The sequence below is a fragment of the Vanessa cardui genome, chromosome 2, assembly GCF_905220365.1.
Source record: "Vanessa cardui chromosome 2, ilVanCard2.1, whole genome shotgun sequence".
Classification (NCBI taxonomy): Eukaryota; Metazoa; Arthropoda; class Insecta; order Lepidoptera; family Nymphalidae; genus Vanessa; species Vanessa cardui.
Window position 1 is genome coordinate 2,924,059 of NC_061124.1, and position 26,932 is coordinate 2,950,990.

Here is a 26,932-nt window from a genome sequence, read left to right on the forward strand (position 1 = left end):
TATAAAGTCGTGGTATGTCGTAAGTCGTAGTCTGTAAGAACTTTTCTTGCTTGAGATTTGACTTACGATCTTATTCAAATTTGACTTACGATGTTACGCTATTCTGATCCTTTGAATATTATAATTATTATATACAATCGCATATTAAGTTCTAACAGTTCGCGTTCATGTTTTATTATTCTACCGTGAATCAAGAATGGTTTAAGTGTTTTGTACACACATACATATACATGCGTGGCAACACACATATACAACACCAATTTATATTATAAATATATGTACTTGTACACACTATACTTATCAAAATGAAACTGTGTATACTTTATTGTTGAACCTAAAACTATCACTGGTTTCAAATGTAAATTATATATAGATAGCTTTTTTAACTTTTTTAAATTATGATTTGAATAAAGAATATTGTTAAACATAAATATATAAAAAATATCTTATATTGTTTATTTCACACAATATACGTTGTTACAGTTTCACTTAACGTGTTTTATTTCTGCAGCGTTTTCAAGAAATCATCGCCGAACAACAAATTGACTCTATACCTGGACTCGAGGGATTTGGTGGTAGAAAATGGCAGCATTGACAAGATCCAGGGCGTCCTGCACGTGGATTCAGATTGCTTGGAAAACAAGAAGTTATTTGGACAAGTCACATTAACATTTAGGTGAGAACTTTTCATCTTTCATATTCACCTATTTTAATGGGCTATTGGACTAGCAATTTGCTCACAAGTCACCTCCACATGTAGCGATAGGTAATAAATACCAACCAATCCTCACATCATCAAAACGCTACCAACCTTATGAATTAAGATGTTATGGCCCTTGTACCTACTTGCTGTAAGACTGGCTAACTCAACCTCAAAACTGGAACACTAGAAATCTTATCCACAAAGCCATCTAATGAGAAATATATGTATATCTTTTTCAACCGACTTCCAAAAGGAGGAGGTTATCAATTCGTCTGTATTTTTTTTTTTTTTTTTTTTTTTTTTTTTTTTTTTTTTTTTATGTTTGTTACCTCATAACTTTTTACTGGGTGGACCGATTTTGATAATTTTTTTTTTGTTTGAAAGGTAGTGCTTCCCGTGGGGTCCCATTTTTTTTATTTTTTTTTCCGATGATGGTATCCATGTGAAAACGACATAAGTCTTAAATTTGCCTTATGTATATGCGCGACAAATAGGTGAATAACTGAAAATCACGTTAACCAATTTTGAAAATTCTTTTTTTATTATAAAATATATACTTCAAGGGTAATTTGGTGAAAGTTTGGTAAGGTTCTGAGCACAGGATCCATGACAAAGTGACGGAACGGAAGGGAACGGAACAATTCTGAGGAGCACGTTAGCGATACTCGGTCGAATCTTTTATTTATAGGTTATTTGGATATTTGAGTCACCTTCCGTAATGTGGTTATGTTTATGTAATTATCATAGTCGAATATTATAATCAACTAGCTACCCACCCCGGCTTCGCACGGGTGCAATACTGATACTAAATATACTACAGAATTTGTTTATATACGACATCACATCGCAAACTTCTTAAATTATCAGTGTTCCTTTGCTATATTGTTCATGTATTATATACACAAACCTTCCCCTTGAATCACACTATCTTTTAAAAAAAACCACATCAAAATCCGTTGCGTAGATTTAAAGATATAGGGACAGAGAAAGCGACTTTGTTTTATACTATGTAGTGATGGAACTCCTATACGGCTCGCAGTTAGGGCGCGATATGGGGCAGAATTTCTTACTATCTTTAATCAAATTTTGTGTATGTGATGTGATGTCATATGATGTACGAAATATAGTTGGTCTTTTTCAGAGTTTTTTTGCTGAGTTCGATTACAGCTCTTTTGAAATTTTCGAAAGTCTATTTTTGCTTTATTCGCAAGTTTCCTTTGAAATTGTCCTCGAAGTAGTTTCTGACTCATATAAACGGAAAGCTTAATCTATCTATATTAAAAAAAATAGTTAGTCAACATCAGCTTCACTTAAAATCAAAAAATAAATAAAAATTTTAACAAAAAGAAAAACCGACTTCAAACAAAACACTATTTTAAAACAAATGAATATGCACGAAAAAGTAATAAAAATAATTGCGTATTCAACATATTTTTAGAGTCTTCCTAAGTTAAATGAAATGAAAAATATTAGACTACTTAAAAGTCGATTAACGATTATATCATGTAGTTATAATTATTGTTATATTTGGAGTCGGTGTCAGCCAATAAAACCCTACAGTATATCTATCAAAAAAACAATACGAGAATACTTTAACAAATATGTTTTTTACAAATTACCTTTTACACAATAATATACTGGATCAATCAAGGGGCTCGTATCGCTTCTTTCTTTTGATTGTTGGGGCAAGGGCACCGTGGCTGACACCGGCTCCAAATATACCAATAACTATAACTACATGATATAATCGTTAATCGACTTTTAAGTAGTCTAATATTTTTCATTTCATTTAACTTAGGAAGACTCTAAAAATATGTTGAATACGCAATTATTTTTATTACTTTTTCGTGCATATTCATTTGTTTTAAAATAGTGTTTTGTTTGAAGTCGGTTTTTCTTTTTGTTAAAATTTTTATTTATACTATCTACGAGTCGAGATAGAACGCGTGCATATTACCCGATGATTGCGGGTTAAAACCCAGGCAAGCCAGTGAATTTTCATGTGTTTAATTTGTGTTTATAATACATCTCCTGCTTGGCGGTGGAGGAAAAAATCGTGAGGAAACCTGCATATGACCAATTTCAAATTTTTTTGTAATTCTACTACATGTTCATCTATCAACTCGCATTGGAGCAGGCGGAATATGCTCCAAACCTTGTCCTCAAAAGTTCTTAGCCCAGCAGAGGGAAATTTAGGCTGTTACTGTAAAATCTCCTGAGCTGTGTGCAATAAAACCTCTCGTATTTGAAAGCTTATGATTTGATTTAATAACTAGTATTTATTTTATAAATGTATTGACCAAAGAACACCCATAAATAGAATTAGTATGTGAGAGTGAACTCCGTATTCACAAGATGTCTTAGTGTACTAGGAAAACATAATAATAATATTTGTTAAGTTTATTTTATTCTGACGTCAATAATTTAACAAGTAAAGTGAGTAAATAAATATATCTTCTTATTATGAAGGGGTTTGGATAGTAACAATAAAATAAGTGAACAATGTATACAAGATTTACGCTGAGGAGGCCAAGTGAAGCCGAGGTAAGCCAGGGGTTTGAACGGGTATATACAACACGACATATAGGAACATTAAAGCTACAAGTATTACCTATATAACTCTGGCATGCTCATTTACACATCGGGTAAAATCTTCCCAGAAATTAAATAATATATAGACCAGAGTATAAATAATGTTGAAAAACAAACTCTTATTTTCCCTCGAATCCAACACTGTTAATAAATAGTAAAAAAGCCTTTTGTAAAAATCATTTAGTTTATTTTCAATAACAAAATATCTTTTAGCTTACACTATAAATGTAAATGTACTCCCAATTGCAAATAAAATATCGGATAACATTGGAATATTTATAAATGAATTAATAAAATACTCTTCGCTTTTAACAAATATTTCAGAATAAATATGAAAATATTAATTTACCTTATACATGCCATGCTCAAATAAATGCTCGGATTTAAATATGCTGCATTAAACTCTCGAAATTTGTAAAACTTTTCCTCTAGCACACAAAGTACCTCCCATACTCCCTCCTCTCCTCTCTCTCTCTCTCTCTCTCCTCCTCCTCCTTTACTCCCTCAAGGGTTGAATTAAAAATTGAACCATTATCCTTTCTTTCACTATCACCATACCAAAATTCATCTTAATCAGTTCAGTGGTTTTGGCGTGACGAGGTTTCCACTTTCACATTTATATTATAGAAGTAAAAAAGTAACAGCCTGTAAATTTCCCACTGCTGAGATAAGGCCTCCTCTTCCATTAAGGAGAGGGTTTTGGAACATATTCCACCACGCTGTTCCAATGCGGGTTGGTGGAAATTATATTATATTATATAAGTATCACTACATAATATAAAACAAAGTCGCTTACTCAGTCCCTATATCACTTTGTATGCTTACATTTAAAACTACGCAACGGATTTTGATACGGTTTATTTTTAAAAGATAGAGTGATTCGAGAGGAAAGTTTTTGTATATAATACATAGACAATTTAGTAAAGAAACACTGATAATTTTAGATGACACTACTGTAATGTCATATCATTGCACCCGTGCGAAGTCGTGCGGATCGCTAGTTTATAATATACTTAAACAATATCGTCTAAGTATATTTCAAACTAAGGACTCGTTAGAAGATAATTTTTATCCTCAAATTTGGTATAATCGAGACATGAAGTTCAACGGACAGCCATGTTCAACGTTTACGAGTGCGTTCACAAGTGTAGTCGACATTATAGTTTAGTACAGTTATTTTTTTTTATATATATAATATCCGGTCAGGCATATGACTCCACTCCACCTGATGGTAAGTGGAAATGGAATCCAAACGCGAAGAAGACTAGTAAGCACAGCAAGAATGAGCTGCACTAGTCACCTTCGCCATGCCGGCCCGCAAGATGCCTCTTCTCGTTTGAAGGCACCCAGGTTATAAGAGGAGGGGAACACGTGTGCTGGTAAAGAGTTCCATTTTTTGGCGGTGCGACAAAGAAAAGAGTTATTAATATAAATAAAAGTTGTTATATTATATGAAAAGTAAATGATAAAGCGTATTTGTTTTACCCGAGCAAAGCCAAGTTTCCATCCAGTGTATAAATAAAAGCATACATGTGTAAAATATTTCTGGTTAAATAGTGGAAACACGAAAAATCTTATCCAAATAAGCTTGCGCTAAATTTGACTCGAGCTTGAAAGCCCACTTTAGGCATTTGTCGTGCCAGCAAGCTGTGAATCTGGACTCCACTGCAAGTTGCCCGACAGCAACTTAGAATAAAATTCCTGCTTTGAATATGAACACAAAATATCAACTGTATATTGTTTTAAATAATCTTGACTAAAAATCGAAATATTTTAAGAAAGTTTTAACATTTTTTTATGTCATTCTTAGTCATGATTTGCTGTATGGTATAACGTAACCGCTAATCTAGATGAGTCGGAATCTAAATTATATAAGACAACATACAAGAATATTATCCACCAGTTAATTAATTACAATAATAAAATATAATTTATTATTTATTCTGTATAAAAGTCAACAGAGGGTATCCTGATGATGATATTTAGACCATCACCTTATATCGAGCCTTTTTTGTTAATACGTTTTCTTAATTAGATAGAAAACCTGACTCACTAAATTCTTACTGGATCAGGTTTTAATATTTCATATTCAGTACGTCCGTATTGAATATGAATCGGAATGAAACTATTGGGTATTATTGCCCTCAAGTGTTTGCTTAAACACAATGGCACTCTCTATTCCCTGCATTTCACAATTTGTATCTGATACGAAGGGAAAGAGTTCTGCTCAGTTCTAATGATGCCTACGTCAGAGACACTCCGATTTCCTAAAGCAATATCAAAACATAAATAAAATTTTAACAAAAAGAAAAACCGACTTCAAACAAAACACTTTTTTGAAACAAATAAAAATGCACTAAAAAGTAATAAAAATAATTGCATATTTAACATATTTTTGAGAGTCCTCCTAGGTAAAATGAAATGAAAAATATTAGACTACTTGAAAGTCGATTTACGATTTTATAACGTAGTTATAGTTATTGTTATATTTGGAGCCGGTGTCAGCCACGGGCACACGCCTCAACAATCAAAAGAAAGAAGGGATACGATTGCGCCTTGATTGAAGTATAATATCGTATAAAAGGTAATTTGTAAGAAACATATAATATTTCTTAAAGTAGTCTCTTATTGTTTTTTGATAGATATAGTATAGTGTTGGCTGACACCGACTCCAAATATAGCAATAATTATAACTACATTATATAATCGTAAATCGACTTTTAAGTAGTCTAATATTTTTCATTTCATTTTACCTAGAAGGACTCTCAAAAATATGTTAAATATGCAATTATTTTTATTACTTTTTAGTGCATTTTTATTTGTTTTAAAATAGTGTTTTGTTTGAAGTCGGTTTTTCTTTTTGTTAAAATTTTATTTATTTTTTGATTTTAAGTGAAGCTGATGCAGACTAACATTTTTTTCTTAATATGGATAGATTAAGCGTGCCATTTATATAAATCATAAACTACTTCGGGGACAGTTTCAAAAGAAACTTTCAAATAAAGCAAAAATAGACTTTCGAAAATGCGGCTTTAATAAGTCATGCGGCATAAACTACAAGGTACCACCCTGGAAAAAGCTGTAATCGACCTCAGTAAAAAACTTTGCAAAAGAGCTATTATATGTCGTACATCATATGACATCACATCATATACACAAAATTTGATTAAAGAGAGTAAGAAATTCTGCCCCAACTCGCACCCCAACTGTAAGCTGTTTAGGAGTTCCGTCAATACATAGTATAAAACAAAGTCACTTTTTCTGTCCCTATATCTTTAAAACTACGCAACGGATTTTGATGTGGTATTTTTTGATAGATAGTGTAGTTCAAGGGGAAGGTTTGTGTATACAATACATGAACAATATAGGAAAGAGACACTGACAATTTTAGAAGTTTGCAATGTGATGTCGTAAATAAACAAATTCTTTAGTATATTTAGTATCAGTATTGCACCCGTGAGAAGTCGGGGCGGGTCGCTAGTTGATTATAATATTCGATTATAACAATTACATGAACATAACCACGTTCCGGAAGGTGATTCAAATATCCAAGTAACCCATAAATAAAAGATTCGACCGAGTATTGCTAACGTGCTCCTCAGAATTGTTCCGTTCCCTTAATTTGTCATAGATCCTATGCTCAGAACCTTACCAAACTTTCACCAAACTACCCTTAAAGTATATCTTTTATAATAAAAAAGAATAATCAAAATTGTGCCAACCAATTTTCAACCGACTTTAAAAAGGAGGAGGTTATCAATTCGTCTGTATTATTTTTTTTTTTTTTTTACCTCATAACTTTTTACTGGGTGGACCGATTTTGATAATTTTTTTTTTGTTTGAAAGGTAGTGCTTCCCGTGGGGTCCCATTTTATTTTTTTATTTTTTTCCGATGATGGTATCCGTATGAAAACGACATAAGTCTTAAATTTGCATTATGGCTTTCATGGATACGCCACTCCGAGGTCCCGGGTTTAATTCCCGACTGAGTCGATGTAGAAATCATTAGTTTAAAAGATCATTAGCTTTCTTAGCTCTGGGTGTTTGTGTAGTGATTTTCCTTGACAAAAGTGCTTCAGCTACTTACATTAGGATCAGAGTAAAAAATGTGATGTTGGCCATTATTAATATTTATTTATTTAGTACAATATTGATACCGCTCGGGGTTTAAACCAAGAACATCAGGAGTTGCACAGATCATCTTGCACATTACACATTTATCAGATGTCTTGTCATTTGTAATAATATTTTTTCCATTACTTTGTTGCGGTTCCAGTGAAGCGAATCCCCGAGCGCTAAAAAAACTTGGGCTTTTAAACTCAAATTAGATGTAATTGAAATTTCAAGAATGTCTTATACATTTCCATAATATTACTCTCGATTTATTTAATTTCATTTATTACACAACGAAAATGTTCAGCGAAATGCAAGACTGACGAATAAATTAAAACATACCCAATTAAAAGTGTGGTCTAGATGGAAACCAAAACAAATGTACTTTATGAAAAAGAAATAAGGAAGTGAAATGGACTGGGTGGTAGGGCTTTATGTTAGATCATCTTACTTAGATAGGTTGCCTGGATAGGTACCAGCCGCTCATCCTACATTCTACCGCCAAGAAAATCAGTCTACCAGGAACAAAAAACATGGTATCTTAATCCTCAAGATCGGTGGCGTATTGATGTTATCAGGAGTGATTTTTCAAAGTAAAATTTCTTAAAGTAATGATTTGCCAGTCCCCTTATTGGTCTAGTTTCAATCACTTTACTTTACTAAGCTGTTACTTCTGCGCCAGACCACACCGATCGTGTTAGATGCCGTCGAATTATAGGAGTGAATTTAAAGAAGTCGAAGTATTTAAGTGCCTAAATATAAAGGATATTTAGGCACTTAAATACTTTCTAAATGGTCACTGAACTCTCTCGATAGAACATCAATCAATCCTAATATTTTACTATAAGATATTATTTGAGTGTTGTCAATAAATCTTCTTTTTATATTTGTATGTATAAGTATATCAATGTCCTGAAAGATTCCAAAATAAATTGTAACAGTGACAGGAAATATACGTTGTACTTGAATTTTATTAATGTTTGTTCAAATATTAGCTCGTTTTTAAAGAGGTATAAATTTACATTTTATTCCTTAAGGAAATTTAAATTGGAAAAATTCAGTTATGATTTCTTAATTTAATATAAATATTCTCATTCTAATTTGGATTATCATAAGCTTTTCCTCGAGGAAGCGACTTCCACCGTGTACCAAGTAAGCCATGGCTCAGAGGGACGATTGACATGAACGCTTTCGACAACTTCGTAATTTGGAAAGTCAATTGCGATTAAATTATGAGCGACGGAAACACTTTTGTTGTTTTATAATTAACTCTTTAAAATCTCCATTTCCTAAATATAGAACAATTATATTAGACCTGTCTTCGATACTAATAACAGAGGACATGAACTAAGAACTATAATAAACCAATGTACTTGAAAGATATGTCAGTTGCATTATATAATTCTGATTCAAAAAGATGATTCACAAGGCCGAGATGGCCCAATGGTTAGAACGCGTGCATCTTAACCGATGATTGCGGGTTCACATCCAGGCAAGCACCAATGAATATTTATGTGCCTAATTCGTGTTTATGTGCTAAAATCGGTGTTAATAATTCATCTCCTGCTCGGTGGCGAAAGAAAAACATCGTGAGGAAACCTGCATGGGTCAAATTTCCGCAGTAATCCGCAATGGAACAGCATAGTGGAATATGTTACAAAACCTTCTCCTCAAAAGGAGAGGAGGCCTTAGCCCAGCAGTGTGAAATTTACAGGCTGTTGCTGTATGTATTTCTGAGCGCTTAAAATTTAGATTATAACGTGACAATCTATCCTGTTTATTTTATAGATTGCAATACGAAAGAAACTGGCTTAACGGACATAATAGGTTTATATATACCATACCAATAAACCCTAACATGACTTACTTAACGCAAGAACAGTAGAAATAACCGTCTACAATATTTCTTTATTACAAACTAATATTACTCTCGAACGAAAACAAAATATAAGTTAAAGTTATTGATTTCGGGATATTTACCATGTTTTTTATTTTTGTTTGGTGGAGCTCGATATTTCGACATTATCTACGAATGTCTTGTTCACGAGACTGAAGTTTGCGGGTAGTCGTTGATAATGTTAAGAGTTCATATCGGACTACCTCCTTTCTCGTACGTTTGTATAAGGGTAAATATAAGTTACTTTTTTCTGGTAATTTTTTTTTCACTTAACCTTCAGTATCAAGTGCTGAAGTTATTGATTCTCTTTCGTATAGCAAAATAATACTGCAGACATTATTATTCTACTATTATGCTTACGTGGGCGCGTTCTCAGGATACTTTCTCGTATTCATATTATTGAATAAATTATATAAAAATTACACTATAGAAAGTTTGTAAAAATGACAATAATCAATACCGTCATATTGACTTTGTAAATTAGATTGGCAGATTGTTACTTAATATTGATATGGTAGGTTTTAAGCCAAGGGCAAGTAACACTACCAGTTAAAGCCAGCCTCCCTTTACAATCACATGCTAGCGAATCCGTGGAAAACTAATTGATTCATATTTAAGTTATCTTTTTAGACGCATTGTTCTTTTTTTGGCATAGGTAGGTGGACGAGCAAATAGGCCACTGGACCCCTCAGAAGTGGTTACCCCAACCCATAAACGATGGCGATTTCATACAAGAAATACTAATCACTCGTTACATCGTCAATCAATCACGTGCCACCAAGGTTGGTGGCACGTGATAGTAACTCAGATATTAACTCAGATATTATGGCATTTGCGCCTGTAGTTACACTGGCTCGCTCACCCTTCAAACTGTATCACAACAATACCAAGTACTGCTATTTGACGGTAGAATATCTGATAAGTGGGTGGTAGTTATACAGAGCCCTACCACCAAGATCCTGTTCGTAATAAATAAACAAATATCTTTGATTTGCAATTCAAATCACATTTTCATTGACTGCAATGAAAAATGAAATAAAAAAATGGGTCTTATACAAGTTATAAAAAAAAATTAAAAGATTTTTCAAGAACTAAATGGATTAAGATGAAAATGTATCTTTCAATCTCTTAGTATTAATGTAAGTCTAGAAAGTTTCGACGAAAAAACTAAAAGTGTACTCGTGAGCTCTTAATGTACGAAATTATCACTTTTAATATACTTTCTCATTTCTTGAATGTATGCACGTTTACAGGCTAGGGTGTATATACAGTGAAACTTTGTTAAGTGGGACCTAGATAAGTGAAATACCACCATAACTGGAACTCATGATGCGGTCCCATCAACAACAACACCAACCTGTAAATTCCCACTGCTGGGCTAAAGGCCTCCTCTCCTTTTGAGGAGAAGGTTTTGGAACATATTCCACCACGCTGTTTCAATGCGGGTTGGTGGAATAAACATGTGGCAGAATTTCTATGAAATTTGTCACATGCAGGTTTCCTCACGATGTTTTCCTTGTGCTTAAACCTCTGAGATGACATCCTTTTGTTTGTTTGATAAGTTATTCTTTTTATACTTTTTCATAAAACGTTTTATTATTTAATGATCGCACCTCTATAACTGAGAAAAATATTAATTTACACCTGAGTATCTCGACTGAGTCGAGATGGCCCAGTGGTTAGAACGCGTGCATCTTAACCGATGATTGCGGGTTCAATCTCAGGCAAACACCGCTGATTCAAGTGCTTAATTTGTCTTTATAATTCATCTCGTGCTCAGTGGTGAAGGAAAACATCGTGAGGAAACCTGCATGTGACAAATTTCATAGAAATTCTACCACATGTGTATTCCACCAACCCGCATTGGAACAGCGTGGTGGAATATATTCCAAACCTTCTCCTCAAAGGGAGAGGAGACCTTGAGCCCAGCAGTGGGAATTTACAGGCTGTTGATGTTTGATGATGATCTGAGACACCGGGTTAGTGGAATACAACATTGCAGGTCCCTTGAAGTCTCACTTAACCAGGTTTTACTGTATCACCTATTTAGTGAATAATATACTGCTGACAAATTAAGGCCATGGCCTACACACTAGCCATGCGCAGTAGGTATTAATTCACAAATTATGTTTATACAAATAGAGCTGGACCCCTGTGATCTTCAACCTTCATTCTCAAAACTTGACATGACTGGTGACTTTAAAACATTGTACAGGTATTGAAAACTACACGACTTGGAGAATAACCAGATAGAGAATACTTTCGTAACGATAACAGTCCAAAACGATCCCGTCTTTAGTGAGTATTTCGGAATACTCAGTAAAGGCGTCAAACTCATTAGGCACCAAAGGCTACGAATGCCATATACAAATACACATACAAAAACATATGAGGTGGGTGAAGCATGTTACACGGTTTTCCACTGAGAAAGGTAAAGAATATGAAAGTTACGTATATATTTGTTTTTCATGAAACAACTCGATTACATAATACTGACTGATGAAATATAAATCTTTGCATTCTATTTCGAGATCTATTCAAAAATTCTTTATAGATTTTATTGAAGTAAAATTAAACAAATATGATCAGCTGGGTACTTGGAATGGCTGCAGGGTAATCTAAAAATAATGATCTATTTATGCTCTATCTTGCTTTGAAATTTTAAAATAACTTAATTGAGCGAAATAAGACTTAAATTACATGATCGAATATGAATAAATTTTATTATATACATACTGAACTTTGAGTCATTTTGGAATTAAAACTAGGTATTTCGGTACGAAGATAGACAGACAGTGTTGGTTTTCTTTTGATTTTCACTTCAACTACGATACCTTTCCATATCGACAACATCCTACAGAGCTATGTTCTAATTGAAACATATTTAGCATGTTCGTCTCACTGATTCCTTACATAAACTTTCCTTTTCATGGCCATTGAAACCTCCAGTGACGCTAGTATTAACGCAAAAGTATTAACGCAAATAACAATACACAATACATATGTAAAGTCGGCGTAAGAAACCGTCACCTTAAGATCTATTTTCGTGTCCTCAGTATGACCGATAATCTGCGTTATCGATTGAGAATGATATATTGCGTCACAATGATTGGATGTTTAGATTCAAAAGGTACTAAGAGTTTTAGGCTTGATAAAGGAATAAATTTGAAAACTGATGAATGTTTTCTTACTCTGACTGTACATTGAATGTGCCTACGTCTACGTAATCTTAGCAAGCGCTACAAAAGACAAATTTTATGATGGATGAGCACAAACATTGAATTGCAGTTTTTATTTAAAAGGATATTTTATTCATAAAATTAATTATTTAATTATAATTTATATTACAAACCGATAATCATAATTTATTAGTGGTTTATTCAGCTATCTCAATAACTAGGTGAGCGTATCATTATTAAATCTAACAAATTGACTCCGGCGAGCTACGCACACTGACTAATTACGAGTAATTAATTAAACTAGACTGGAAGATGCATTTGACATGTTGAAAATTATTATTTTGATTGGCTTAAAGTAGCCCAAACAAGATGTATTAAATTATATCCATTATGTCTTGACTGATTCTTGTTTTAAAATTCAAATTTCGAATTCAATTTATTTAAATAATTATATAAGTTACCTAAAAAATTAAAATTATTTCATACTTTATATTAATGTTTCTATAGTAATAAAAAAAATGTGAAAGTAATATGCAGGCAGAAGTGTCCGTCTGTTACGCTGTTTCGAACAACCCACTTTAACGAATTTGATGAAATTTGTTATATTTGGCCGAGTCGATGTAGAGTATTAGTTTTCTATGTTGTCTTGGGTCTGGGTAAAATCAAAATCAAAATCAAAATCAAAATAAACTTTATTCAAGTAGGCTTTTATAAGCACTTTTGAATCGTCATTTTACAATTAAGTGAAGCTACCACCGGTTCGGAAAGTAGATTCTACCGAGAAGAACCGGCAAGAAACTCAGTAGTTACTCTTTTTTAACATTTAAAAAATACAACGTCATGTTAATTAAATACAATTATTTCAATTAATGTATCCTGCTTGGAAGTCAACAGGTATTAACTCCACGCTTTTTTATCATCTACAAAATCTTGTATCGAATAGTATGCTTTTTCTACCAATGTATTTTTAACAAACGATTTAAATTTACTAAACGGCAAAGTTAAAAATTTCTGCGGAATTTTATTATAGAAACGGATACCTTGCCCCAAGAAGGATCCATTGACTTTGCGGAGTCGGAAACTTGGCGTTATAAGTTTATCCTTACTTCTAGTGCATATACAATGATTATCACTGATTTTATCAAAGTGATCAATGTTACTGTGAATATACATGATATTGTTGTAAATATATTGCGACGCAACAGTAAGTATTCCTATTCTGTTAAAAACATCCCGAAGAGAGTCTCTAGCTCCAAGATTATAAATAAACCGAATTGCTCTCTTTTGTAAAATAAAGACAGATTCAATATCTGCAGCGTTACCCCAAAGTAATATGCCATATGACATAATACTGTGAAAATAACCAAAATAAACTAAACGAGCGGTATCAATATCAGTTAGTTGTCTAACTTTTCTAACCGCGTATGTTGCGGAGCTGAGTCTTCCTGTTAGGGATGATAAATGAGAGGTCCACTGAAGTCTGGAATCCAATTCTATTCCTAAAAACACCGTAGTATCAGCTACTTCAAGACGGTCACCATTTAAAGATATATTATAATTTTGCTTTCTAACATTAGGTAGGGTAAAAAACTACACATTTTGTTTTTTGAGCATTCAAAACTAAATTATTTACTGTAAACCAATTGTGTATCTGTGATAATGCACCGTTCACATCGTCATAGTCATTTTTTTTCCTGTCAACCTTAAAAATCAGCGAAGTATCGTCAGCAAACAACACTATATCACAAATACCCTTAACATAGAAAGGAAGATCATTTATATATACTAGGAATAGAAAGGGACCCAAAATTGAACCTTGTGGAACTCCCATTTTTAACGTAGATCCAGAAGACTTTATTCCATTAATAAAAACTTGCTGGATTCTTTGACTTAAATATGAAGCGATGAGATCAAGAGCTTTACCTTTAACACCGTAATATTTGAGCTTATAAAGAAGCGTTTCGTGTTCTACACAATCGAATGCTTTAGATAAATCACAGAATACTCCAATAGCGTTCTGTGATTTCTCCCAAGCATCGTAAATATGTTTGAGAAGCGCAATTCCCGCATCAGTTGTCGAGCGACCTCTTCTAAAACCGAATTGCTCACCATGAAAAATAGCATTTTTACCGAAATGGACGAGAAGTTGATTTAAAATAATTTTTTCGAAAATTTTACTTTTACTTACGTATTAGTGGTAAAGTCGTTACTTCTGTTTTCCTTATAGAAACAAGTGCTTCAGCTACTTACATTGAGATCAAAGTAATGTCTGTGATGTTGTCTCATATTTATTATTATTATTTATTTTAATTTTATGTAATATTCTTACATGGTAATTTTCCTTAATATTATTGACAAACAATAAGAACAATATTAGTTAGCCGGAATATTCGAGTGGATCGCGCATGTATTACCTAAGTTATATGTTTTGAGGTAATACTATACTCGTGACGAATTTCTGATCAACAAAATTAGCACGTCCCTTGAGGCGAACTTTCTTGAGGAAAACATTAGACAAATAACTTCCGTCAACAGTAATTAGGTCCACGACTAGTGACGTACCGAATACTTACGTGACATCAACATGATGAATGCTATAATATTTAACTTTAATATTTAACTGTACCTGTAGAGCCAGGCTACCTGGCACTAACAATGACTATAAAATCGATAACTTTTGGGGTTATTAAAAATTAATAAAATTAAACATAAAATTTTGTAAATCATTGACTTTGCACGCGTGGTATTTGTTATATGACAGAATCATTTAATATATTACATTAATTTAATACTTGTATACTAAATGTATTGTTCAGACCCACCCACATCCATAAACGCTTAAATTTATATCAACTATTTTTAATATGTAGCGCAAAAATAAAACTTCGTGTTTCTAACTTAAAAAATGACCGACACAAACTGTCAACTCCTATTTCACCCCCTAAGGGGTAACATTTCCAAAATTCGTTCCTTAGGGTGTCCAACGTATTATTGACATAGTATTTCATAATATAATTATTTATACATCTGATCATACTGCATTAGTTGCTAATGGTTATGAAATTAATGATGCAAATTAAAATAGTCCACATATTTGAATAATACATTTAATGTTAACGATTTATGATAATCGTTGGAAATGCAATGCTGGAATTCAACCGAATGTATGCATATGGGCTTATGAGAATTAGTTTGTATACGTCAATATTATAATCCATAGTTATAAAGCCACCTAACCTATAAGTATATAAATGCAGAAGTCTGCCCACGGGCAAGCTAATAAGTGTGCAAATCTCGAAGTTATAGTTTTAAACCTGAGATTGGAAAATTCGTAAATGCAATCCTCAGAATCCTGATGTCTAGAAATAGTAGTGTTTGTGTTGTATACGGAAGCTATTCCTATGTCGGAACTCCTCCAGCCGTGGATTTGCGGTTCGAACTCTGTGAGGGAAATAGTTAAATTGTTATACATTGCGTAGTTAGTTCCCTTGATAATGGTCAACGTAAACGTAAGCGGTCAATTTAATAATATCGGTGATGTTATTTCTTTGTGGTAGGCCCTTGTGCCTAAAAGTAGTACACATAGTATATTTGTGTTCTGAAAAGGTGAGCCAATGTAACAGGCACAAGGGACATGACATCTTAGTTTCCATGATTGGGAGAATTAATATTTCTTACAGAGTCAATTTATATAAACGGTGGTGACCACTTACCATGCATCATAAAAAATCATTAACAAATAGAACTCACTATTTTTTTATTTCAATGCAAAGCTTCAGATCCGTATAGATAAATTGAGTAGAATTGATACTCTTGCTATAATTATTCAGTCCACAATTAAATGAACAACAGATTCCTGAAGGACAATAAAATTATTCAAACAAATGAAAATTAGTACTTGAAATATTTCAATTGAAGAAATAATTGTTATCGTTATATCTTTCGCAAGAAAACCTAGGCGATAAGATACCTATACTTTACGGACGATTTATTGAGCGAATAATGACCATCAACGGAAGCTTTGTTGGAAATTGTCTCACCTAATTCTGTATTTTTACTAAGGCTTCGTTCTTACTACCCTTGAATTGTTAAATTAAAAAAAAATTGTTCCATATTCAGAGTGTTTTTTTTTAAAATATTTGTTGTAAATATACAGTCGGACTGGAAAATGAGCCTGATAGTAATTCACCATCGTCCTTTTATTGACACTGTAAGAAATATTTATCTTACATAGACAATGGGCCGCCAAAGTCTGAAGTACCCTGACTCACTAAAAATCGAAATATACTTTATTGCAGAAGGCTTTTCATTTGAATCGTCACTTTATAGAACTACATTAAATAAAGCTACCAGTTCCGCTACTTTCACCCGCACCACCTTGATGTACGAAAATCCACAACAGCGCGATATCTTAGACATTTTCTGCCTCGCACGACCACTTTGTGGAACCAGCTTTCGCCGGCGGTTCTCCGAACCGATACGACATGGGAACCTTCAAGAAAAGAGCGTACTCCTTCCTTAAAGGCCAGCAACGCACCTGCAAGCCCCCTGGTGTTGCGGATGTCCATTGTCGGTGGTAGTCACTTTCCATCAGTTGAGCCTCCTGCTCGTTTGTCACCTATGTCATAAAAAAAATCGAGATATAGATTCTACCGAGAAAAACCAGCGGGAATCTCATTATAGCACATCTCTTTCCAATATGTGTGATACATATTAGTTAAATTTAATCACATACATAGAACGTCTTGTCTGAAAGTCAACAAATATTTAATGCCATTGCAAAATCCAATGTTCGCTGCGTTGAAGTAAACAAGGGTAGTTACATCATTTGATTTTCCATATTATTTTCAAGACTGTTTTATTCTAAACGTAATAGACCAACTGTATATATAATTATAGCTGTATATATATATATAGTTATATTACAGGAAACGAAAGCCAGATTTCATATGAAATGCAATACCAATAATTATTTCTTCATGGAGTTCACAGAAAAACGAATTGAATTATTACACGTGTCTTGCTACATAGTACATATCATCGAATAATTGAATAGATTGTTTATTTTCACAAATTTCTTGGAATTTTAATAAGTATATGAAAAGTATTTAACTTTTCTGAGAGAATTTTGAAGAACATCCCATTATTGTGCACAAGTGTGTGCGCTAAAAAAAAGGCGTACTGTATGTATTTTTATTTTGGTTACAAGACGTAATAGAAAATATAAATATGAATTAAACTTCAGTATCCATTGGTAAAATCTTACACTAGGTAATTTTGTGGTATATGGTATATGAAGGTGGGTGGACAGATGGGCCACATAAAATATGAAGTGGTCACCGCTATCCATAGACATTTGCGCTGTAACATTAACCATACTATAAAACACCAAAGCAGTGGAAACTTAAGAAACAATAATTAATTTCGTAGACATTTTTAGTAATCTCTTTTAAAAATACATTGGTAAAAAAGGCATAATATTCGATACAAGATTTTGTAGATGATAAAAAAACTTGGAATTGATACCTTGACTTCCAGGCAGGATATATAATTGTATTTAAGTAATATGATTGGAAATTTTAAATGTTGAAAAAGAGTAACTAATTATTTTCTTGCCGGTTCTTCTTGGTAGAATCTACTTTCCGAACCGGTGGTAGCTTCACTTTATTGTAAAATGACGATTCAAAAGTGCTTGTAAAAGCCCACTTGAATAAAATTTATTTTGATTTTGACTGAGTGATATCGTGATGAGACGGAATGAATTATCTTATGTACCGGTTTAAAGGATAAGGGAATCAGCGTTTATACGGGCTCAAAAGATCTCCGATTATATGATGCCCTCACATTTTATGAATGGAAACAATACTTCACAATTTTTTACTCTACCAATTTCTAGTAAAACCAATTCTTAGAAATATATCTAAGGAAGGCATTCGTCATATTTCTCATATGACAAAATATAAACGCAATATCTCGTCTTGCATATCCAGTTAAGAGGCGCCCTTAAGCTCTTTAAGTAAATTGAACGATTGCCAGAACAAAGATTTGAGACGCCCTTGACATGAAGGAAGGCGGCCAAGTTCGTGAATATTGTGTATCATTATATTTTTCTGCGAAAAGTATGTTCATTTCAAACGTATTTCATAACATATTTAGGAGTTATTGTGAAGTAATTTAAAAGGATTGCAATTTTCATATAAATATATCCCGTAAAACTATGTCATGAGATAGACTATTTGACGAGCGCCACATTTAAGAAAAATATGATTTTTGGAATACGTTGAAAGTAATTAAAAATATAATCTCAATAAATGATTCCACACGTTTTAATAACACGTTTAATGTGAAACACAATAGTCTGGGGTCAAATTTAAACATCAATACCGCGTATTATGACATTCCTTTTTTATTGCCTATCGGCTTTTGTAAGGTACCCAAATTTTTTCACAATTTTCGTATTTCTCAAATAAAACAAAAATATATGCATAAAAGGAAAGACAGAGATTATGTGTATTAACTTTTTATGTTTTTATAAATTGTCTTTTTTATTAGCAATGAATTAGGTTTGGATTGCAATTGCAATAATTGGCAGTAGGGCTTTGTGCAAACTCTCCTGGGTAGGTACCACCTACTCATCAGATATTCTACCGCCGACATGTTCGTCCGCCAACCTATTTCATAAAAAATAGAAAGATTACTTCATAAACTTAAAAATGATTCATTGATATGACTTAAACCTTTCTGTCATAAACTATTTCTTTATCATCATCATCCTGCCCTTCTTTCAATGTTATTCGGGTTCAGCACTGCATATCTTCTTCCTTACTACTCTGTCTGAAGTCATCCCACAAGTAACATTCTTTTAAACCAAATCGTCATTCACACAATCCATCCATTGTCCATCGTTCCATCCATCGGGATAGTCCCGGATCAGAATAGAACCTACCCTTATCTATCCATGGATGTCGTAAGAGGTGACAAAGGATGTTTAGAGGCCAGTATATACCTGTACTTTGGGCTACCCACGCCGTTGCGGGTAAACTACCACGACAGTTGGTGTTAGGCAGGCGAGGTTGACTATCCAACTTATACCAAAACCATTAACGATTTATTTATTATGAACAAATAATACTAAAATCGGAAAACATATAAAAGTATTGTATACACCACACAAATTTTATGTAACAAATTTCATTAATTATCAATCAAATAGTATTCCTATAACTAGAGCCCGTTAAATGAAACCGTATTATGTTATTTTCCAAATACCTAGAATACAAATATGTGAATACGTTTTTAATTTACATTTGGGTATTATTTATTAAATATTTAACATCTGATACTAGATTAATAAAACAATACCTTCGCTCTCAAATACGTAGAACTCTTATAATATGAATTTAAAAAAGTAGTTAAAACTTTAGATCACAACTTTCATCTGGGTTGACGTCTTGGCAGCCTTTTGATAACGATTACATTTGGATATTTTGGTTTTTATTTTATTTTTTACATATTTATATGGAATAGGCGTTTGTCTTCTATCTCACCTGATGGAAAGTGCAGATGAAGACGAAGGTGGTAAACGCACATCCAAAAGAAACCTGTTCACTCTACTCTTAAAGGCTCCGGAGTTCAATTTATCAGGAAAAATAGACGCAGACAGGTCGTTCCAAATCTTGGCGACTCTTACCAAAAACGAGCTGACAAATCGTTTAGTTCGACTTTTGAGTATGTCAACAATGAATGGATGAAACTTTTGTCTGCGCCTAGTTGTCCGATAAAGGAATGGAGATGGTTCTATCAGTTCAAAAAGAGCCTTCGAGCACTCTCCAAAGTGCATCCTATAAAAAACCGATAAGCTAGCCACTCGGCGACGTTGCTCAAGGGAGTGCAGTCTGCTATTTGAGAGCTTTTCGTCGTTAATTAACCTACGGGCTCTTCGGTCAACTGAGTCCAAAGCTTCCAGATGATATTTGGCTGCACCGTCCAAGAGATGACTGCAGTACTCCATGCATGATCGAACTTGTGCAGTGTAAAGATTAAGCAGCTGTTCAGAGCTGAAGTACCGCCGAACTTTTGAGAGAATTGAAATTTTCTTGGATGCCGCTTGTGCCATAGACTCGATTTGTTGGCCAAAGTTGAGGTTAGAGGTGATGGTCTGTGATCGGTAAGGATACACCTTCGAAGGTGGGTGTTAAATCGAAGTTACTCTTTTTTGCGGAAAAAAGACACGCTTGTGTTTTGGAAGGGTTGAACTGGACGAGATTGGCGTCACCCCAATCTGACACCCACTGCAAAGTCACGTTTACCCGTTCAATCATGGACTCTCTCAAGGACCGTATTTCATCTGGACTGGCTCGTGGGTTGGACATGTACCTCTCAACTACAGTGCTGTCATCGGCGTAGCTAATAATACCGGGTGTTAGAAGATAATTTATGTGCAGCAGAAACAAGGTAGCAGAGAGAACAGATCCCTGAGGTACTCCAGCATTGATTGCCATTAGATCGGAAGAACAACCATCCAAGACAACTCGAATCGATCGTTCCCTCAAGAAGTCATATATCCAGTCACAGAGCTCAGAAAGTATGCCGTATGCTGGAAGCTTACAAAGTAGAGCCTCGTGCCAGACCCGGTCAAAGGCCTTTGAGATGTCTAATGAGACGGCTATTGCTTCAGCATGACCCTCCAAGGCCTCGTTCCAAAGGTGGGTGGCATAAATCAGCATATCTCCGGTCGAGCGTCCTTTGCGAAAACCATATTGGTTATCACTAAGGAGCTCGTTTTCTTCAAGATATGACAGAAGACGATTATTTAAAATACGCTACATAATCTTACAGATTATAGAGGTGATCGCAACGGGACGGTAAATGGCTGGGTCAGCACGGCTTCCTTTTTTGGGAATGGGCTGAACATTAACAAGCTTCCAGGATCTCGGAACCTTGCCAGTTTCCAGAGAAAGTTGGTATAGACGAGTCAAAACAGGAGACAACTCAGGAGCACAATACTTCAGTACCACTGGTGGAATGCCATCAGGACCACTGGCCTTATTAACGTCCAGGTTTCGCAAACATTTGAGTGCCTCTTTTTGGTGTATTTTAACGGCGTTCATTTTAGGACCAAACGGAGGTAACTGAGGTGGAAGCTTGCCATTGCTGTCCAGACGAGAATCCTCCGCGAAGAGATAGGCAAATAAATTTGCTTTCTCCTTAGCGGTGTGGGCCAGGGATCCGTCAGGTTTGCGGAGAGGAGGCAGCGAAAAGCGACAGAAGTTTTTCTCAACCGACTTGGCGAGGCTCCAGAAAGCTTTGCTCCCAGAGGGAAAAGAAGCTAAATTTCCCCCTATACGGCTAATGTGGTCAAACTGAGCTGCGTTGTATGTTTTCTTCTTAGAATGAAGATCCAATGCTTTGCTTTTACGAGCATCAACCCAAGACAAATAGGATTCATACTTACGCTTTTCAGCTGAGAGACATTCAGCATTATACCAAGGGCGAGCTTTGGTCTCAAGGGATACTTCAGCAAAAGGAATAAAATACTCCATAGCTTATGTCATGCTCTTGTTCATATAGTTCAGATTTTTTTTTTGTTTAAACATAGGAGTAAGTGCTTAAATCGTTAATAAAAGGCAGACAACTAATATTACAATTAGATAATCTATAAAAGTAAAAAAAAGTAAAGTTACAAAGTTAAGTAAGCTTGTAAATTTCCCACTGCTGTGATAAGGCCTCCTTCCATTAAGGATAGGACTTGGAACATATTCCACCACGCTGTTCCAATGCGAGTTGGTGGATTGCACATGTGGCAGAATTTCGATGAAATTAGACACATGCAGGTTTCCTCACGATATTTTCCTTCACCGCCGAGCACGAGATGAATTATAACTACAAATTAAGCACATATACAATAGTGGTGCGTGCCTGGGTTTGAACCCGCAAACATCGGTTAAGATGCACGCGTTCTAACCACTGGGCCATCTCAGTTCATCAGATAATCTATACTAACTAATATTATAAATATGAAAGTAACTCTGTGTGTCTGTTTTACTCCTATCACCACCACTGAACTGATTTTGATGAAGGTTGATATTTAGCAAACTTGAGCTCCAAGAATTGACAGCCAACTTTCCTAACATATGACAACCATCCCCTAAAACGCAAGCAAACCCGCGCGCGACGACTAGTATACGTATATATGTTTGTTATTAAGTTTAATACCTAAACCATTTCGACTGTCCGTTTTTAAAATAAAAAAAAAAAAAACACAACTTATATTGTTTGTTCTGTTGACAGATACGGTCGTGAAGATGAAGAAGTGATGGGCCTCAAGTTCTGTAACGAGGCAATCATGAGCCTCGCGCAGATATGGCCGCTGCATTGCAACCTCGAAAGAGAACCAAACACAGCATTACAGGTAAATAAATTTTACTAAGTGGTTTTGATTTCACACGTAATTACACGGAAATAATAAAGTACTTTTATTTAGAACCGTGTGAGTAAAATAATAAGACTGTATATTTTCATACAATTTTATCGTTTGACGTAGAATTACAAAAACTTTCCCCGTAAATAAAACTTGAGAGATGTCTGTTAATGGATTTCTATTGGTGGAAACGTAATGACTCAGATACCTCTGTGAGGATATCGTGTGAACATATTTGTTCGAAGACGTGATTGGTTGATTTCAATTATTTGTAGTAATCAACCAGTGCGGATGAATGTAGCATCTTGGTGTACCAATATCATTAACGCTGAAAAAGTTATAATTCCTTACCGTCAATGATCTAAAATGCCATTTTATCTTATCTATGGTTAACTAGCGTTGGCGGTAGTCTCACTATCTTATAAGGCAGTAATATCGGGCACGCAAATGAGTAACTTGATGGTAAGTGCTGTAATCACCATAATTGCTAATACCTTGGGAACTGATTGTGACTCTTTTAGCTGTTATTAGCTTTTTTAAAACCAGAGCAAACTCATACAAAATATTTCTATTAGGCGCTAGAATATAAGGCAAGTGTATAGTACTCAGACATCCTAGCACAGGGCTCTCATCAAATACAGGTTCTATATTATTAGCCAAACTATGTTCCTATTGCCCTATATCTCGGCAATGAGAATTTATTTTTTATTCTCAGAAGCAGTTCGGAGTCGAAAACTTGACATTGAACTCCCGATTCTAGGAAAACATGTAAAAGCAATAGAGAGTGTGTTTTTGTATAGTTGGGGTAAGAAAAGGTTCGTCACTTTATGATCTATTTTCGTGTACTCAGTATGAGCGATAAAATCTGCGTTAGCGATCGAGAATGACATATTGCGTCGTAATGATTTGATGTTTAGATTCAAAAGGTACTAAGAGTTGAAAACTCGATGGAGGAATAAATTTGAAAACTGACGAAGGTTTTCTTGCTCTGACTGTACACACTGATCTTGTCCGGTTACCAGGAATATCAAACTTTGATATTCCTCGTAATTTCGTACATCATTCATCCAATTGCGACATCTCTGTATCTTTGTGCGCATTCGTTTCTGCCATAGATTTTTTGCGTATATGAACATTTAACCAATCAAGAGGAGTGATAAAGAACAACAGACAATTATCACATTAAATGGACAATTGATTGGTCGATATTTGAATTACCGATCGTAATCATTATGGATTCATATAAAAGAACGTTTGGAGCAATAAAGCGGTCAAGTTATTGTCGAACTTTGGAATCTAAATAAAGTCATGTTGATATTAACGTAAGTTGAATAATGTTATATTATAAAATGTTTCATATTAACGAGAGCTTTTTGCAGAGCATAACATATCAGAACTATTAATAAATCGCCTCGAACATATAAATATAGGGTTTATATTAACATCTACTTCGTATGGAATTAATAAGTTATTGCAACGCTTGCCAGACAATAACCAGTACATTAAATCGCAGAGTACCTAAATGAGTAAGATTACAATGGTGCCAATCTTTTGAAGAGATTTAGCTGATTGTATGCTCCCGTTTCGAAGGTCACACTGTGAATTAATTGTACGTGAAAGCAAAAGAAGTGAAAACTTCTGACTAAATAAAAAAAACTTTTATGTAACTATAAAGCCTATGTACATATATAATTGCTACTATCTTATTAATATTTATAATGGCGTATCATGATTTTAAATATGTCCAACATTTGTGCCAATATTGTGTAGACGCTATGCGAATATCTAAATCGAAGTCGGAATAGCCATTAAATGTTCTGCGACTCACTGTATACGATAGCTTTGAATTTGCCTCGTAAGACCAATTACGATCGTATACAACTTGGCTACACACAGACAGATTACGTAACATCAGACATGAATGACGTGAAAGGTGTAGCATTCTGAAGTTTGTTTTGATAGCAAATTATATACAAAAATATTTTTGCTCCAATAGTTGGTTAATCTTTGATATTTGCCGTGATTTGGCCAAATTAAATATACCTATCAGCGAACATGTAATTAGAAATATTATGTTATTCAATCTGAAAATTGGCACCATATTATGGCGCTTATGCGCTATTAACTATGGCAATTATATTAGACTTGCTTTATAAAAATAATAAGACAAAAGTACTATAACTTTTTTTCCTTGATACACATGTATTCGTAACGAAAAATAATATAACCTAGCCCCATGTATGCAATAAAACAACAGCTTTACAACATGAAAGAACACAACAGATATAAAAAAAATATTTCGACAAAACGCTATGCGGAAAATTTTTGCTATTTCTAAAAATAATACGTTCTGCGTAAAAACTTCATAGAACAACACACGGCTCGGCGTTTTTTTACTATTTCGTTAGTGAATTTACGACTGCAATGGATTTTTCATTACTGTTTTCACTGTAAACTTTACTTACTATTTTCGTATACACCGTAGATACTGTTTACCATAAATATACTCAAAACCGAATGGATATATTCCAGTACTCAGAACGAGCACGCTTGCCTAGTAGTAAGTAGGGTTATGTAACGCCATCTTATACTTATACCCGTCTCTCAACATATATTCTATCGTCAAACGATACTTAGTTTTTTAATTGGTATGACGATGGAAGTTAATATTTCTTACAGCGCTATTAAATACGGGCGGTAGTGACCACTTATATTAAGTGGTCCATTTGCAGATTTAAACTTCGACCAAAACGCTAAGGAGTTTGCATGTTGCTTTTTTGTGTTAATAAATAATCTAGTGTGTTATTAGTAAGTCCAAGAATTTTTAACTTCTAAGAATATTTTCCTCCAAGACTGCCAAGTTTCCTCGAGGTCATTTTACCATCTTGCCTTATATCAGACGATGAAATAAACAAGTTCAGAAAGTCAAAACTGAGCAGCAGAAATTTCAACCCATCATTAAGCAAGAGTACCCTCAACTACAGCTGTTCAACATTTTCACTTTTATTCCAGGATGCGCTTATCAAGAGGCTGGGGACAAATGCGTTTCCGTTTCACTTAGAGTTGACTCCACTGGCGCCGCCGAGCGTCCAGCTCGTTCCGGCGAAACAATATCACGGAGCGCCCATTGGGACATCGTACGACGTACGAGCGTATATAGGTAAGCCATTAATTCTGAACTGAATACAAAGAATCCATATAACAAATATATTTGTCTCTGTCAATCTTAGAGGAAATCTCTAAAGATTTCGCGGACCTTTAATGCATTTTTCTTTACCGTCTTATAAATGCTAAATAAAATAAATAATGCATAATATGAATTCGGTGGCATACTCGAGTGCCACACATAAGTGTTCTATTTCACTAAGCAATATAAACTTGATTGATCCTACTTCGTATAATTTGAAATATGGATAAAACTTTTTAATAAAAAATGCAATTGACTTATATTATCAATGGATTCAAAAAAAGAAGGGAATTATCAATTAAGTTGCTTTTTTATGTTTTACTTCAGAAATACATAATTTTTTAATTGATTGGGATTTTTTTGGCAGAGTCCACTTGCCCTTTTGATCGCATTCCAATTAAAAAAAAATAAAACCAACCCCAAGGTCAAAAAACATGGACGATACATTTTAATTTTTTTAAAAGCATTTTTGATATGCGACAAGACGCGGCGACAAAGGAAATTAACCGCGCGCTGCAACGCGCTGTAGTTTGTAAGCGACATATTGTGTTATGGTACTTACATATATAGTCTATAGTACAGACATACCTTTTGTAAAAATATTCCTAGAAAGGTCAATGAACTGTATGTTAAAAAAAGTTTTCTTAAAGATAAGAATCAATATCTATCTATTTACTTATATTAAAATTTTGTCCTACAAATTTTAATAACAAAATAAATATTTCATCTTGCGTTTTTGACGTTATTAATTTTAAACATTTCTAGACAGAAAGAAAAAAACTAAATTAAATATTTACGAATTGTCTGTCTGTGTATCTGTGGCAAACATAATGGCTGTTTG

General features: G+C 34.1%; 1 protein-coding gene across 1 annotated transcript in view; it reads left to right on the forward strand.

The window, feature by feature from the left end:
• The window catches only part of LOC124540233 (arrestin homolog), a 166,633-nt gene that overhangs the window by 103,501 nt on the left and 36,200 nt on the right, over positions 1–26,932 (forward strand). Inside the window, exons 3-5 of the mRNA XM_047117701.1 lie at positions 512–676; positions 22,775–22,895; positions 25,917–26,064. Of these exons, the coding sequence (XP_046973657.1) occupies positions 512–676; positions 22,775–22,895; positions 25,917–26,064 (434 nt within the window). The remainder of the gene's footprint in view (positions 1–511; positions 677–22,774; positions 22,896–25,916; positions 26,065–26,932) is intronic.